Below are 14,597 nucleotides of genomic sequence, written 5' to 3' on the forward strand. Positions count from 1 at the left end.
TGCAAAATAAAAAGAATAAATAAGATGTTAGACACACAACAATTAAGATATTAGAGACTTTCATTAGATCGCTGTAGCAAAGGTTGACTTTTTCCTTTTTGTGAGTTCGTACTCCTGGGATCTCTCTGTAGTTCTATCGCTGATCCAGTGTTTGAGTTCATAACCATGGCTTAAGCTGGTTTTGATTTATCTGATTTATCCCATGTGTAACTTTCAAATCAATTCACGAAGAATGGTGTGCAGGATTTTCTGTAGAATACTGTGAATTGGGCATAAGTAATACTTGCGTAGCTGTATTGCAAGAGAAGTGAGGATTAATATTTTTCTCTGAGATCCTTGGAAAGAGGGAAAAGCACTGAATGTTATGTCACGTGTAGATCATTTGCACTTCCTATTTAATAGCAGCTTTAATACCTAATGCTTTGTGAAACTGTGTGAAAACAGAAAGCTGAACGTCACCTGGAACATAGGGGATTTTGGGATTTTGTAACTTTAGCATTAATAGCTAATGGCTGGAAACTCTAGGCGCCTTTCTTTAGTTCTCGAGTGCATCTGGGTGCTAGCTGCATGCATATTCATTAAAGCTTACCGTTAAGCAATCAAAATCTTGTAGCAACGAATGCAGAAGATGAGAAAACCCACAATGCATACAGCCTGTAATGGAATGAACACATTTTCTCTAGTGTATCTGCAGAGGGAAAAGCACAAGTGTTGGGGAATACTCTCCTTTTCCTTTTTAATTATTTTAAAGGAGAATAACTTCAAAATTTTAAATCACTCATGCTAATACAAGTTGTCAATCAGTTTCCTAGTGACAGTGAATCTATGATTGTGACTTCTGAGTGTCCAGTAACTGAAAATGCAATGTGCAACATAATATAAAGACTAGTATTTCCAACTTTAAGAAAATGTCATCTTTGAAAGGACAGGCATAAAAGAAGCTAACAGCAATATGTACTTCAAATCACAAGCATTTATTTAAGGCAATTTACAGTACATCTGTTGGAGCTATTGCTTTTAGTTAAGAGATTTAGGGTTAGATTATATGCTTTGTGGACTTGTTTATTGGAGTTTGGAAGCACAGAGCACATCATCTTTCCCATTTCATTAATATTAAACACCACATTAAACTGCAGCTTTGACTGCACTTCCCAAGTGTGTACAGAAAGAGCTAAAGCAAGAAACATCAGTTGTGCTTTTGGCTCTATTTTAGAGTGACTTGTGTGGCAGAGGTGAAGAGAAGACAGTGGTGATTGCTAGCACCCCCCACAGTTTCAGGGACCAGCTGCTGGCACAAACTGGAGGAATTGCAGGATGGGTCTTAGTTTTAGGAACAATGGTTAGGTTTTATTCTGTCAGCCAGAGAACTTAGCTCAGCACACACTTTACGTGGATGTTAGAAAAAATAAGGTATTGTAGAGGGACAATAAAAATATTCTCAAGATACTTTCTAAAGATACAAAACCCCTAGACCCTGTTGCTGAAAAATCTTACGTTACCTTTGTACTCCTCGTACATCTGGTACGTGATGAAGTTGGCCTAGTATGCTATCTTCATATTAAAACAATATATTTATAAAATTTGACGCTAAAAATTTTCTAGTCCATGTTCTAGATACTCCAGTGATTCAGGTGGCACTGTACACTTTGCAAAAGGTCTTCAGTGGGTTCCACACATTTTTCCACAATCAGAACAACTAGGTTGATACAAAAATATTCACATTCACCCTGAGAACTCTTTCTTGGTCCTCTCATGCTTTGGCTTATCCTCCTTTTACAGAAAGCAGATGAACTTTACAGGTTGCCCTGAACAGCGGCTGGTTGTGGCTTTTACTGAACAGGATGTGGAGGGAGTGATTCCCAAATGTGAAAAGACATTGTGGCCTGTTTAGACCAAGACTAATACAATTCAATGCTTCCTCCTCTCCTGTCAGTATTAGTGGTTCATGGAAAGAGGATACCTTTCCGAGTCAATTTAGGGACTTTGATCACAACCTTAAATTGGTTTGGTAGCTGAAATGTAAAGCTGAGAAATGGACATGTAAGGGCATTTCTTAGTTACTAAAAGGTATGTTTTCCCAATGGGTTAAGGAACATTGCTTTAGAATATAATCTGAGAGAGTGACTAGATCCAGGAGAAATGGAATCTCTGTATCCAGACGAAAGTGGATCTTGTCCTAGTAGTATTAAAATTGTCTATTCAGCTTTGTAAGTGAAGATGGTACAGATATGCAATCAGCTGTAGACCCTACTCAAAGAAAAAAAATATTTCATTAATTTAGTACTTAGGCCAATGTAAGAAAACATACAGACTTTGCATATAAGTAAGTCATGATTCCCTCCCTAAAATGCACCAATCCTTTAAAATGCCCTTTGTCCTTTCTAACAAACAGTATAGGTCTACACAGCAGAATGAAGTGCCTTGCAGACATTTCCTTGATTTAGCTCTGCATGCCTGGTTTTGTTAATGGGGCAGCATAATTGGTATTCTGTTTGGGATAATTGTCCCCGACTGGAACTGGAGTATGGGGAATGAAGCAATGACTGACTTATTTTTTTAATAGATGACACAATATCCACAATAATGTATCTATATATCTAAGGCCCATGACTTCTGTATTTCCCACCCTGTCACTGTTGACTAAGATGAAATTTATTGGCAGCTTTTCTGCTGGGTCACACACCTCTTATGACCTGTTAACAATAAACTTGAAGTCAGCAGATTTATTAATTTATGAAATGACATGTGTATATGTGCATATATTTTAAAAGAAATGAATAAGGACGTGATCTTTCCTAGGATTTCCAGGAGAGATACATGGTTTTGTAGAAAGTGTGACATCCGCCTACATTTCATCCATTAAAATACTCAGCACCTCACTGCAGTGATTCTTATCTTAAAAGATTTGTTTTTCCTTTCTTTCACAACTAAAATAGTAACCGAGTCAGCAATTGCGTAACATTATCCATGAATCGGGAACTGCCTGCAGAGGGCACGTTCAAAGAGAAAAGGATTCTGTTGGATTTCCCGAACTCGTAATGAGCTCATGCTGGCACTCTTGAGCAGCTTCATGCATTGCTAGATAGATGAATTTGAATCACAGTGAAGGGTAAATGACAATGATGAGGCAGCATCAAAGTTTGGTTCAAAGAAGTATGCCTCTTTATCAGGACACAAGATGCGTTTTCTTTTGTGCTGAGTGTACTTTATGAGCTTACATGGCAGTAAGTAATGTTGTTATTGGTCACAGAAGCTATTCAGACTGTGTCAAAAGATATCAAAATGTAAATTCAGCTAGACTAATAAATAAGGTAAATAAGACCCATCCAAAAGTTCTGAGCTTGACTTAAACCTTTATCTAAATCTGTTCAGTCTGCGTGACTCGTAAATAAAGAGTATTTCCTTGAGAAAATTGCCGTAGTTTGTTCTAACTTGGTTAGAAAGATTGCAAGTCAGCCTCCTTGAATTTGTTGATACTGTTGGAGGAATGCAAAAAATCGGGTGGAGACAGGAAAATTTTGTAAGAATAAACAGCAATTGGCTAACAGAGTGAACAGAATTAATTTCCTTTTCAGTTTCTAAAACCAGCTCAGACTGGGGCCATGCTTTGGCTTTACCTTTACCTGAACCAGGTTGTACAGTGTAAGAGGAGAATGTATTGGCAATCCTGCTTTATAACAACCATAGTAAGTGATGGGTGAATTTTGCATACATATAGGGAAGAATTCTGTTACCACCTTGAATGCATTTTGAAAAGTGTAATGCAGAGACATGTGCTAGAGCAGTGCTTAGCTAGAAGATCTTGCTGTGCAGTTTCTTATATCTGATAAATTCCCAGAAATGTGCAGACGTATTAACCACATGGTTTTCAAGATGCCAAATAACGTGAACATTAATTCAGAAGTATGTTGCTTCCTAATAATTTCCCCAAAAACCTGATTATTACCTGATTACGTTAGCTGAGCCTAGTGGAGTGGAGGACCTGGAGGAGGTCAGCAGCTGCACCTTCAGCTAGACCAGTGTAGTGACCAGTAGCAGGTTCATTCACACCAGCGCCTTGGTCCCCCTTCTCCATCTTTTCCCATGCTTGTTACACCACAGTACACTTTGATCCTTCCCTTTCTCCATCTTTGGCATTGCCCTTGACAACATCCCGTAGTAAGTCTTTAGCAATCTCTAAATTCAGATTAGGGAATTGTGGCCTGAAGCTAAAAAATACTTTGTTTCGATTGCTGAATCTGCTGGTCTAGGAGTTCTGATGATGCATTGTCACTTTATTTTAAAATTTATTCTAAGTTCATTAGTCAGTTCATTCTTACATTGTTTTCCTTTCAACTGCATTTCTGTATTGGCTGAACCCTGAACTGAGTTAAAATAGTAGGCTTGATCATAAGCAGAATTTGCTAGTATTTTGCAGTGCATGTTAGTTGCCTACTGCCACTGATGTGATAGCCGAGCTCATGGTGTATGGAACTAAGTGTTCTCCTATATTAGTTTGGTGTGTCGGTAGCATGTATTTTTGTTGTATTATGGTTGTCTCCTGAAGCTGTTGAGGTGGATAATAGAAGGTTTTTTCTTTTAATAATTTTATATCATTAATATTATGAAATCTTAGTCAAACAGTTGCTTTTTTCTTTTATAATGGCACCAAAGTGTTGGGTTACTTCTGTCCAATTTTGCAGTCTTTGAAATGTTTCTTCTGTGCTAAATTGTAGACACGCCTGTGTGAATACGTAGTATGTGTGTGTCTTTTAGGCTGTCCAGATGAAAAAATACTGAGTAATTGAAGGAGTTCAGAAAACTATTTCATCTAATTGGTGATGGTTCAGTGAGCTGTAGTAGCCTTCATGTTTAAAAGCTAAAACAAGATGACTGAATGCTTCTGTCTAATATTTTTGAGAAGTGGGAGGAAAGGATGTAAGAATACAGACTGAGCGCATATGCGTGTGTCTACTGTATGTATCAAATGCTATAGGTACAAATACTATTGCTTTACAAATACTAGTGCCTCAGGTGCGTGACTAGTCTTCCCTCCTGCTTCAAAAATCATTGGGTTAGGTGTGTGTGCCTGCCGGAGTGTCGTGCTTTGGTCCAAAGTGGCATTGCTTTGTTCAGCTGTGGGTATTTAAACTTGAAAGAGCAATTCTGATGTCATATTGGCGCCTGTCAGCTGAATTGTCAAAACAAAAAGTGTTTGGGGAATTACAACACCAAGAATTAGGTATGAAATTGTTGACTAGCACTTTTCTGGTACATCTGGGCATTTTTCTGTGGTACTTTGGGGCTAAAGAATTGAAGATGGTCACTATTTGGACTTTATTTCTGATCTGCCACTTCAAGGTGTTTATAAAGAAATAGTTTTGTGCCAGCTGAAAGGAGCTCTTAGCCATGGCATTTGTCATTTCAGCCTTAAAAAGGGGGGGCTAGGCAGTAACAGGTAGCAGCCCTTCAGGAATCAGCAGCAAGGAACCACTAAGATTTTCATAGCACAAATATATTTCAGACTGAACTTGTTTGCATTGTTCTGTAGGGATCCTTCATTTATGAGATTCTGGATCCTTAACAAGATGAGACAGATCTGTACCTTGCATCTGTATCATATGTTTCTCTGTTACATACTGATGTATGTTGAAATGATTTATGGGGGGCAGATGCTGGATTCGTGGATCTGTGTCCGAATATTTGAACATTAACCGTGATTATGTAACTATCATTTTCTTCCTAAACACAGTTCATACAAAATAAGAAATACTCAACTGTAAACAGGATTGTCTGTACTCTGTGATTTGATTTGTGTTTACTTGAGGTCATCATTTTATTTTACAAATGTACTTCTCTTTTTAAATATATTTCAGTGTAAACAGTTGATATATTCTGTGAATCATAATGACACACAGTCAGAACACCATATTTTTATGGGTCTGATGGCCACCTTTCTGCTGCCTAGCTCTTATTTCAGCAGTTAATTTAATTTATTCCTTAAGCATTAAGGTGAAATAGCACAAGCTAAATTATGGTTTTATTAAAGTTTCTATATTTCACAGCATTTTCTTTTTCTCCTCCTATGTTATTCACCTCTCCCCAAGATTCCTGCTTCTTACGGACATGGATCTGTAGAGTGGATTATGCATATATAGACATCATAAAGGAACACAGACGATCATAAAGAGTTCTTGCAACCTGATAGAGTTTAATACATGGGTGAGGCAATGTTTTAAGCCCCTGAAAATGAATTGAGTTGTGGTAGCATCAGATGATTTCCATGTTGTGATGATGACTGATACATATATTTCTCTAGCAGGAGGACTGAATCAGTGTGAAAACTTAGTGGCCTTCTGGACTTCATAAAGAAAAATGTTAAATTGCAGTGGAAGACTAAGAAAGATCTCCCATTTCTAAACCTGAATCAGGGCTCATTATATGAGATTAAGCAAGCTGTTTGCCTTTCTTGGTTTCAGTTTCCTTTGATACAGAATGTATCTCTGTCCAGAATAGAAACATTTCAAGGCCTCTGTTCTTCAGTCCGTGCATAATGCTTTGATACTATTCATCAAACAGATGAATTTAAGTTACACTACTGTTGCTGTACACTTAACACCTATATAGTAGCATGGGTGATTCTGCTCAGGAATGGCAAATCATATTTCTAAATTAAGATATGTTTTTAGTTAAGTTCAGAACAGGATTTTAGTGTATTCCAGGTATTGAATGGACTCCTCTGATAATTTCAAATTCTGATTTTAGTTATAATGATCATAACATTGTCTTAAATTCAGTGGTTCTAAACCAGACAAGTGGTACTTTTTAGACCTGCCTGTTTTGTAGCAGAGCTCTCTCAACATCTAGTCTTAGCCTGTTTTCCTGAATACTTCCTTTTATAGATTGTATTACAATCAGAAGAGCCCTGAGTTCTCTGGGAAACAGGGATGTGTTGTATTCTTTATTAAGACAGCATTTGCTAAATCCACAAAAAAGCTTAATGAAAAGCACCCAACACAAAATATTCCTGCTGAGAGCACTTCGTAACAGAACAAAAACACCTGTTAGAATTAATGATTCCTGATAAATACCAGGGTTTGTAGCTTTGAGATGTGCAGGGAGAAATTTACAGTCTTTCTTTATTACCACATTTTGTTTAACATATATTCTGTTTCTATACTGATACACATGTCATTTCAGACTTCAGCCAGAATGAATTTTTCCAGTGATGGAGCAGGGAAAAACTAGCTGTTTCAAACTATTTGGATAACTTTCTGTCACAACCTTTGGACATTTTGTTGATGAAAACATGAATTTTTGCAGTTTTGAAGACCGACTTTGTAGTTCATGAGCTCTCAAGGTGATGCTTGAAACTAATTTTGTTGAAGTTAAGGTTACTCGATACTTTATGACTGTTATAACAGTCTCACAAGTGGGCATGAATGCACAGCAGAAAACTGGGATTAAAGTACAGGCAAAACAAATTATTTTTAAGTGTCACTTACTTCTGGTTTTAGGTCTCAGTTCAAAAAATGTCCAGATGATTGCACAGATCCCAGAAGAACTGTGTGCTGCCTTAAATATTCAAAAACATTTTTTGTAAATGAAGAGATATTTGCAGTTTGGGGTTGTTCTTTCTTTTTAACTAATTCTTTTTTTCCCACAGTGCTTTGAGCAGCTGTTTTCAATGCTCATCTTAGTTACATTTATATTGGGTGCAGCTGAAACCCATTTAAAAACAATAATTAAGCAATTAAAGTACACCCATAGTGTGATTTTTCCAGTGACTTAGATGCATAGAATCAATGAAGTTAAGTTAGAGTGGTTTTCCCCACACTGGCACAGCCTTTTAAGTAGCGCAGCAAGCTTTTGATTTATTCAGTACTGGTTTTCCTTCCTCTCTGCTTACAGAAATCTGGATGTAAGAGAAAATTGAATGATTTCTCAGTGGTTCTGTTTAATTGGTAGACTTCAAGGTATTTGTTACACTGAGATGTAGGAAATTCAATCTTTCATCCATAGATACAGATTTAGAGAAATGTGTCTAAACTAGAATAAGAATTTTACATGGAGTAATCCTTTTTAAAAAAAAAAAATATAGCTAAAGTAGTTTTGATCAGTATATGGTGAGCCAAATTCTGCCCATGGATATCTCTTTGGAAGCTCCTATGACTTCTTTTCTAGTGTTGCAGTTCGGTGAGAGTAGAGCTTGGTTTTAAATAATTAAGAAGGGCAGAAACCTCTGACATCTGACGTCAAGGGTAAGGGAAAATCTTCTTTCTGAAGATGAATTTCCCAAACTAAAATCACCATCTCAACATTGTTTTAATCAAAGCATTTATTATTTTAAGCTGCAGGGTGAGGTTATCTGCCTTTCACTGCCAGAAACATGAATATATCTGAACTTGTGGCCTCTTCCCATGTGTGCTTGTGTCATCCAAACTGCATCAGATGTCTCTCAGATGTGTTAGAGTTTGTGTAAAACTTGGTTTGCTTCATTTTATTATTTCCTATGAAGACTAGTATTTCCAGTTTTCCAAGCTGGTTCACAACTGACACCCAGCTAGCAATGACTCTGCATCCTTTAGAATGGCTGCAGTTCTTGTGTACTTTAAAAGAAACTTAGGCCGTTCAAGTAAGATTGAACTGAACAACGAAAATTCTTGTCTTTGGAAGGGCTTTTTTTTTGCTTTTTTTTTTTTTTTTTTTTTTTACTATGTAATATGATCTGTTCTGTTAGCTTTTTGAAATGAAGCAGTGGAACCTTTTATGGGAAGTGGTGCAAAAAAGTTTGAACTGGAGTTAAGATGGAGAGAGATTCTCTCCTGTAAAGATAAAAAAATATTTTGCAAATGTTTGTTTTTCCTGGGAGAAAATGCATAGAGGTTAAAATGAAAAGAAATGTAAATGTCAGAAAATCTGGAAAATACAATTGGTCTCTGAGATTAATTTATTGAATGAGAAAAATCACTTAACTTGTTGCTCTATGATGTTGCATGCAACAGTATTTCTAATGTAACACTACCAAGAGATTCCAGTCAAAGTCAAAGCCCCTTGTGGATTTTACATACGTATTAGTCCCTTGCTGTTAAATGTTAGTAATAACTTTACTTTCATGAAGAGTATTCAAAACTGTCAAAGCACTTAGTAGTTAAATCTCATAATAAGTCTCTGGAAGAAGTATGTAAACCTAATTATAAAACAAGCCAGTGACTGATGTAGAGACGTCTTAAGCATGTCTGACATTGTGTTGTTTCCTGCAACCAGACAATCATGCAAATCTTGAAAGATTTAGTATTAGTCTGTTGGGGTATGCACTCCTAAATGATCAATGCATTTTGTTTATTCTTTTTACAGTAGGTCAGCTCTTTACTGAGAAACTGCTTAAAACAGGAAAACTAAGGTGTATACCCTGAAACAGAATACAGAGACTATTGTAGGAAAAGTTCCTCCGTCTCCTGTCCAGAGAGTAGATATCTCTGGCTGTACTCTTCAGGCTTTGCCCTCTTACTGCTTTACCTGTTCTACTTTTTTGTTTTGCCATCCCCTCTTCCTCTGGGTTTTCACTCCACTTTCAAGTAATGTTTGTGTTGAAATGTTACATGTATGTCCTGCTGTGTTCACCTATTTGTTGTGTCTCAGTCAAAAAGAATTTCCAAATCTTTTGTGCATGGGTGTATTGTTTTTCCTAATGTCTAGAATATTTCTGAATGATTGGTGAATAAACCTTAAAGCAAACATGCCAAAAGATCACAAAGATTGGATAACGTATCAAGCATTCATTGAATATTGGACTTTCTCTTGGGAATTATAGGCTGATCCCTTTCTCAAATAAAGTACATGTACAAGTACACTTCTGTATTAATCGCTGCTTTCTTCATTTACAGATGCAGAGCCACGGTATTTGGTGTCAGTAAGACCAGCACGCGTTTCAAATAACAAGAAATCTTGTTCAGGTATTTTACCATCACTGCATCTCTTTCTCAAAATGGTTAAAGGAAGACAGAATCTTTTACTGGGTTTCTCTGAAAAGACATTTATAACCGTAGGTGTCTGACTGGGATGCACAAATTCCATACGTGGGAAGGTAAAATGTAGGACAGTATTTGCTAGTCAGTAATTAGTCATTAGTGATGTTCAAAACATGAAGAAGTACCTAAAGATTGTCCTTGTAAAAAGTTCTTACAAATGAGAATTGAAATTTAGAATACCAATTTCCGATGTGTAAAGAGGTCACAAATGCATGCAAAAAAAGTAAAAGTTTTGACACACAGTGCTCTGCTGTATTGAAGTTACTCTTCCCAAACTACCAGTAAGGATTTCTTCATCCATGGACATGTTAATGCTCTTTGTTTCTCATTGGAAATGGTAACTTGTGCGTGTGTGTGTGTGTGTGTGTATCTGTAAATCAGTAATACTACTGAGTTCGCTGATGCAAGAAAGAGGGATGTTTCTCATTTAAACTATACATAGCAGAGCAGAAATCTGAACTTGATTCTTGTCTGTTCCAAAGACATTCTGTATGACCTTCATCATGTCATTAATATTGTTGGCTTTTAACTCCTTACTTTAATGTGGAGGTGACTGTCAGGATCACTGGACTGTTGCAAAGAATAAACTGATAGTGTGTATATATATATATATGTTTATAGTTTGAGATCTTTATATGAATTTTTTCTAATTCCTGGTAACTGCTTGGGATTAATTTCTTCTTGCTCTTGGCCAGACATAAAACAGTATGTCTGGAAAGATTTTGAAAAGTGATTTAACTTTTGGATGCAACATATATGTATATATATATATATCAAAAAACACAAAACCAAAAAAATGCCCAGTGCACTATTTGGACATTATTAATTTTTGTATCTACAGTCTACAGAAACTAATTTGTGGAACAAGATTCAGATAATTGACTTTCAGTCCAGCAGACAAAAGTGTAAGAACAGCTGTTGGATTAGTGCTAGCAAGATATATGCAAGTCTTTTTAGTAGTGAGAATAGTTAAACTGGACACATTACCAAGAATTGGGGTAGAGTCTGAGTCACTGCAATTTTAAATTTACAAGTGAAGACTGGTGACATTTGTAGAAGATACACTGTAGTTCAAAATGTGATTAATACAGAGGAGTTGTACGGTTTGTATTCGTGTAAATCAACATAGATGATCACCAAGGTAATTCCTGGTTTTACAGTGTATAAATCATTGCAGTCTCTAAGTGGGAACTAATGGCATAATAAGAGTCATAACCAAAATCGTATGTAGGTCTTCCCAAAAACCAGTATGATTTAAAGTTATATGAGAGCTTGTTTTTTCTTTTCCTTAAAACACGTTTTCCATGTTTCCTCAAAAAGTGATCAAGAAAGGGATTTTGCTCTAAGTAGCAGATTTGCCAGATAGTTTAGTGAATGATCAAGCTGTTTCTTTTAAGGTTTTCTTTAAAATTGGAGAAAGAGTATAGGAACTGGTTCAGAAAACAAGAAAATTATTCAGACATTTGCCCTTTGTGGAAGTATCATATGTTCCACAGTATTCCAAAGCATGTCATACTTCCTCTTAAGGGTAGAGAGTGTTTTTGCTTGTTTGTGGGGGTTTTGTGGCAACATATTCATCATCAATATAAAGTAAAAACCCACACCATTAAAGTTTCTAAATGAACACAGATGCATTGGTTGAAAGTACAAATGAGACTTTCATTTGGGCTTGTTAAGTGAAGAGATACTAGGGTTCAAAAGGCATGAAAATAAAGTTAGTCACGTCTTTTTCACAACAGTGAAAAATATAACCCTTAGATCAGTGGCTTATAAACTTTTGGGGAATTTGTGGTTACCTGTAGCTTTTGTGGAGGTACAGATCCTTTAGATTTTTGAAGTATGTAATGTGGTGTAAAGAGTATATGAATTTCCTTTAATTAATCATCTTTCAAACACCAAAGGTTCTCCTTGGGCTTGTAGCACGCCACAAACTACGGTTTCAAAATAATTGCTCTAGATCGTTTCTTCATTTCCAAATATTAGCTTTTAAACTTTATTTAAAGAAAGTTCTCTCTCCACATGAGAGTTGTGCTACCTCATTCAGACCAAAGTTAAAGTTAAGTATCATGCAAAAGCTGAACATTTTGAATGTAGTAGGTGGTTAAAAGAGGAAAATGCCCCCAGATACAGACACAGACTCAGATCTGCCTACAGTTAAAAGCAACAGAATTTTTGTAGGTTTTATTTTACTCTTGACAAAGAATGCTGTAAAAAGTATGAATTGTCTATGGACATAATTGCAGTGTTACTAAGAATCCTGCCAAGAAGTTACTATTTCTGTAACACTCAGAGAGACTTGCTAATGTCCTGAACTCTGTGTAACACCTTCTGTGATGCAGTCCAAGACAGCCAGAGCTTTGATGTTAATCTGTGTATAGCTTATTCTCATAGTAAGCATACCAAAACCACCCACTGTTCATTTTCAAACACTAGGTTTAACTGGAACATAGGCTGAAAAAAAAGAGAAATAGAGAAAACTTATAAGACAAAATTGGAATTAAGTTTAGCAAACAAATCTCCCTCCTACCCACAAAATAATAGCAAGAATTCCTTTAGGTTTACCCTGGATCTGTAAGTCTGAAAGTGAAGTCTTCCACTTTCCTCCTAGGTTGAAATAGATGCTGTGCAAGTCCAAAGGGGACCTAAAAAATAGCCTTTCTGAGGCTTAGGTGTCTGATACCTGCTCTCTAAAGCAGTCTCCTAATCTGTGCTCCTGCTGCTTGCTAGCTGCACCCTCCCTTTCTTTATGCCAACTTTGTTCTGCGCTTCTTTCCTCTGTTCGTGCTCAGTTGGCTTCAGATAAGGAGCAGTCTCCCTTCCTTGCAGATGTTTCACTTGCCTCAACAAGAAGCCAACAAACAGATCACAGACACTGTCTCTGCCCTCTTTTTTAAATCATACATTAGAAATGGTGACCATGAAAAAGAGAGAGAACTGTTGTACCTTACCCTTCAAATTTAGAAGAGAAGTAGGTCTTCATTTACTTTATTAGCCAACTGCAAAAACTTTCCCCTACGTAATGCAGGAGAGAAACTAACTTGGAATTATATGTTTCTTATGTAGGTCGGACCAAGACTCAAAAGCCTCTGCAGCTGGTAGTTGGCACTCTCACCCCAACCTCTGTGTTCCTCTCTTGGGGCATCCTAGTCAACCCTCAACATGACTGGACAGCAACAAGTAGCTGTGCTAGCGACAGGTAACAGAAAACTGTTTTTTATGATGATCATGATTTAATTCAGTGTAGTTATCTGGTGTGGCTGAAATAAGTTTGACAGTGAAAATCAAAAAGTTGGAAGCATTAGTTCTGAATGTGAAGTAAATTTTCTCATTTACTTAAATTAGTACTTCACAAGCCTTTACTTGTCTTGAGTGCAAATTTAGTCAGACATCTACATGCTGAAGTACAAATCTTGGTATTTCATGCTAGATCCTTTGTTCTTCTTAAACCAATGGCCTTGGCTCTACCTTCATTTGTATCTGAATTAATTGAAAGAAACTTTGTTAAATCACAGGAAATATATTGTCTTAAAGTTGGTATATAGGAGTAAAATAAGTCTTTTGCTGTGTTGTGGTAGGGGAATGATGTATTAATCCTATTTGATTTTTGTTTCCTGTATTTGATCTTCTCACTACACTGCTTCCCTGATATTGATATGGTACAGCTTTCATTAATTTTCTGTTGTACATTAAAGAAGATCTCTTCTACTATAACATTTTTGTTTTGCCGTATTTAATGAGTTGTACAGTAGGTGGGGAGCTCAAGAAGACTCACCAAGTAGCAGGTTCAAGAGAAGTCATAGTGCTGGCTAGCTTCTCAGTTGAGTGCACCATTCCATTTTAGGCAAGTCTTGGCAGATGAGTAAAATTCATCTGCCGCGATTATTGAAATTGTTAATACAGATGTTTTCCCTGCTCTGCCATTTTGGTGTTCTCCGTCTATTCTTCCTTTTATGACAGAATAATTTTTTTGTTTTCATTTACATCGTGTGAAGCTCTATTCAAATCAGCAGTGTTTTGTAAAACCAAGAAGAAACTTGGTGCACCCACGTGTCGGATGCATCTACATCTGTTTTGCAATGATCATCTTTTGTTTTCTTAATGCATCTTTGCATTATTGAGAACACTTCCCTGTCAGTCTAATTTTTGTCTAATTTGTAGCTGTCTGATTTAGACTTGAATCTGCGTACTTTGGTGTTGATAATAAAACTCCCACTGATACCATTGAACTGGATGTCAACCATAGATAATGTTAAAAAACCCATGCCATGTAGCCAATATAACCTTTTTCTTACCTCCCAAAAGCTTTGAACTAACCCCTTTCAAGCTTCAAAAATTTCTTATGAACAAATTTGGATCTTCATCACCAACCACAATTTCAAGCACTGTTGAAATAACAACGTTAATATTTATTAAGAAATTGTTATGGAATATTAGGAAATGTCCAAGCATGTAATTGAATTGGATTTTTTTCAGTAGAAATAAAAGTTGGTTTAGGCTTAAATTTTGCTCTCTCGGTCAAGAAAGCAGCAAATGGTTTCCTACAGTTAAAAATTGAAGAAACGAGCTGATCATGGAGGAGCCTGTAAA

The 14,597-nt window shown here is 36.5% G+C and overlaps 1 protein-coding gene across 1 annotated transcript in view; it reads left to right on the forward strand.

The window, feature by feature from the left end:
* Positions 1-14,597, forward strand: part of ABI3BP (ABI family member 3 binding protein) — a gene marked incomplete at its 5' end in the record, with an annotated part of 167,248 nt that overhangs the window by 25,906 nt on the left and 126,745 nt on the right. Inside the window, 2 exons of the mRNA XM_082332100.1 lie at positions 9,867-9,935; positions 13,074-13,206. Of these exons, the coding sequence (XP_082188226.1) occupies positions 9,867-9,935; positions 13,074-13,206 (202 nt within the window). The remainder of the gene's footprint in view (positions 1-9,866; positions 9,936-13,073; positions 13,207-14,597) is intronic.

The sequence above is a fragment of the Platalea leucorodia genome, assembly GCF_965183815.1.
Source record: "Platalea leucorodia genome assembly, chromosome: 2".
In the NCBI taxonomy this organism is placed as follows: Eukaryota; Metazoa; Chordata; class Aves; order Pelecaniformes; family Threskiornithidae; genus Platalea; species Platalea leucorodia.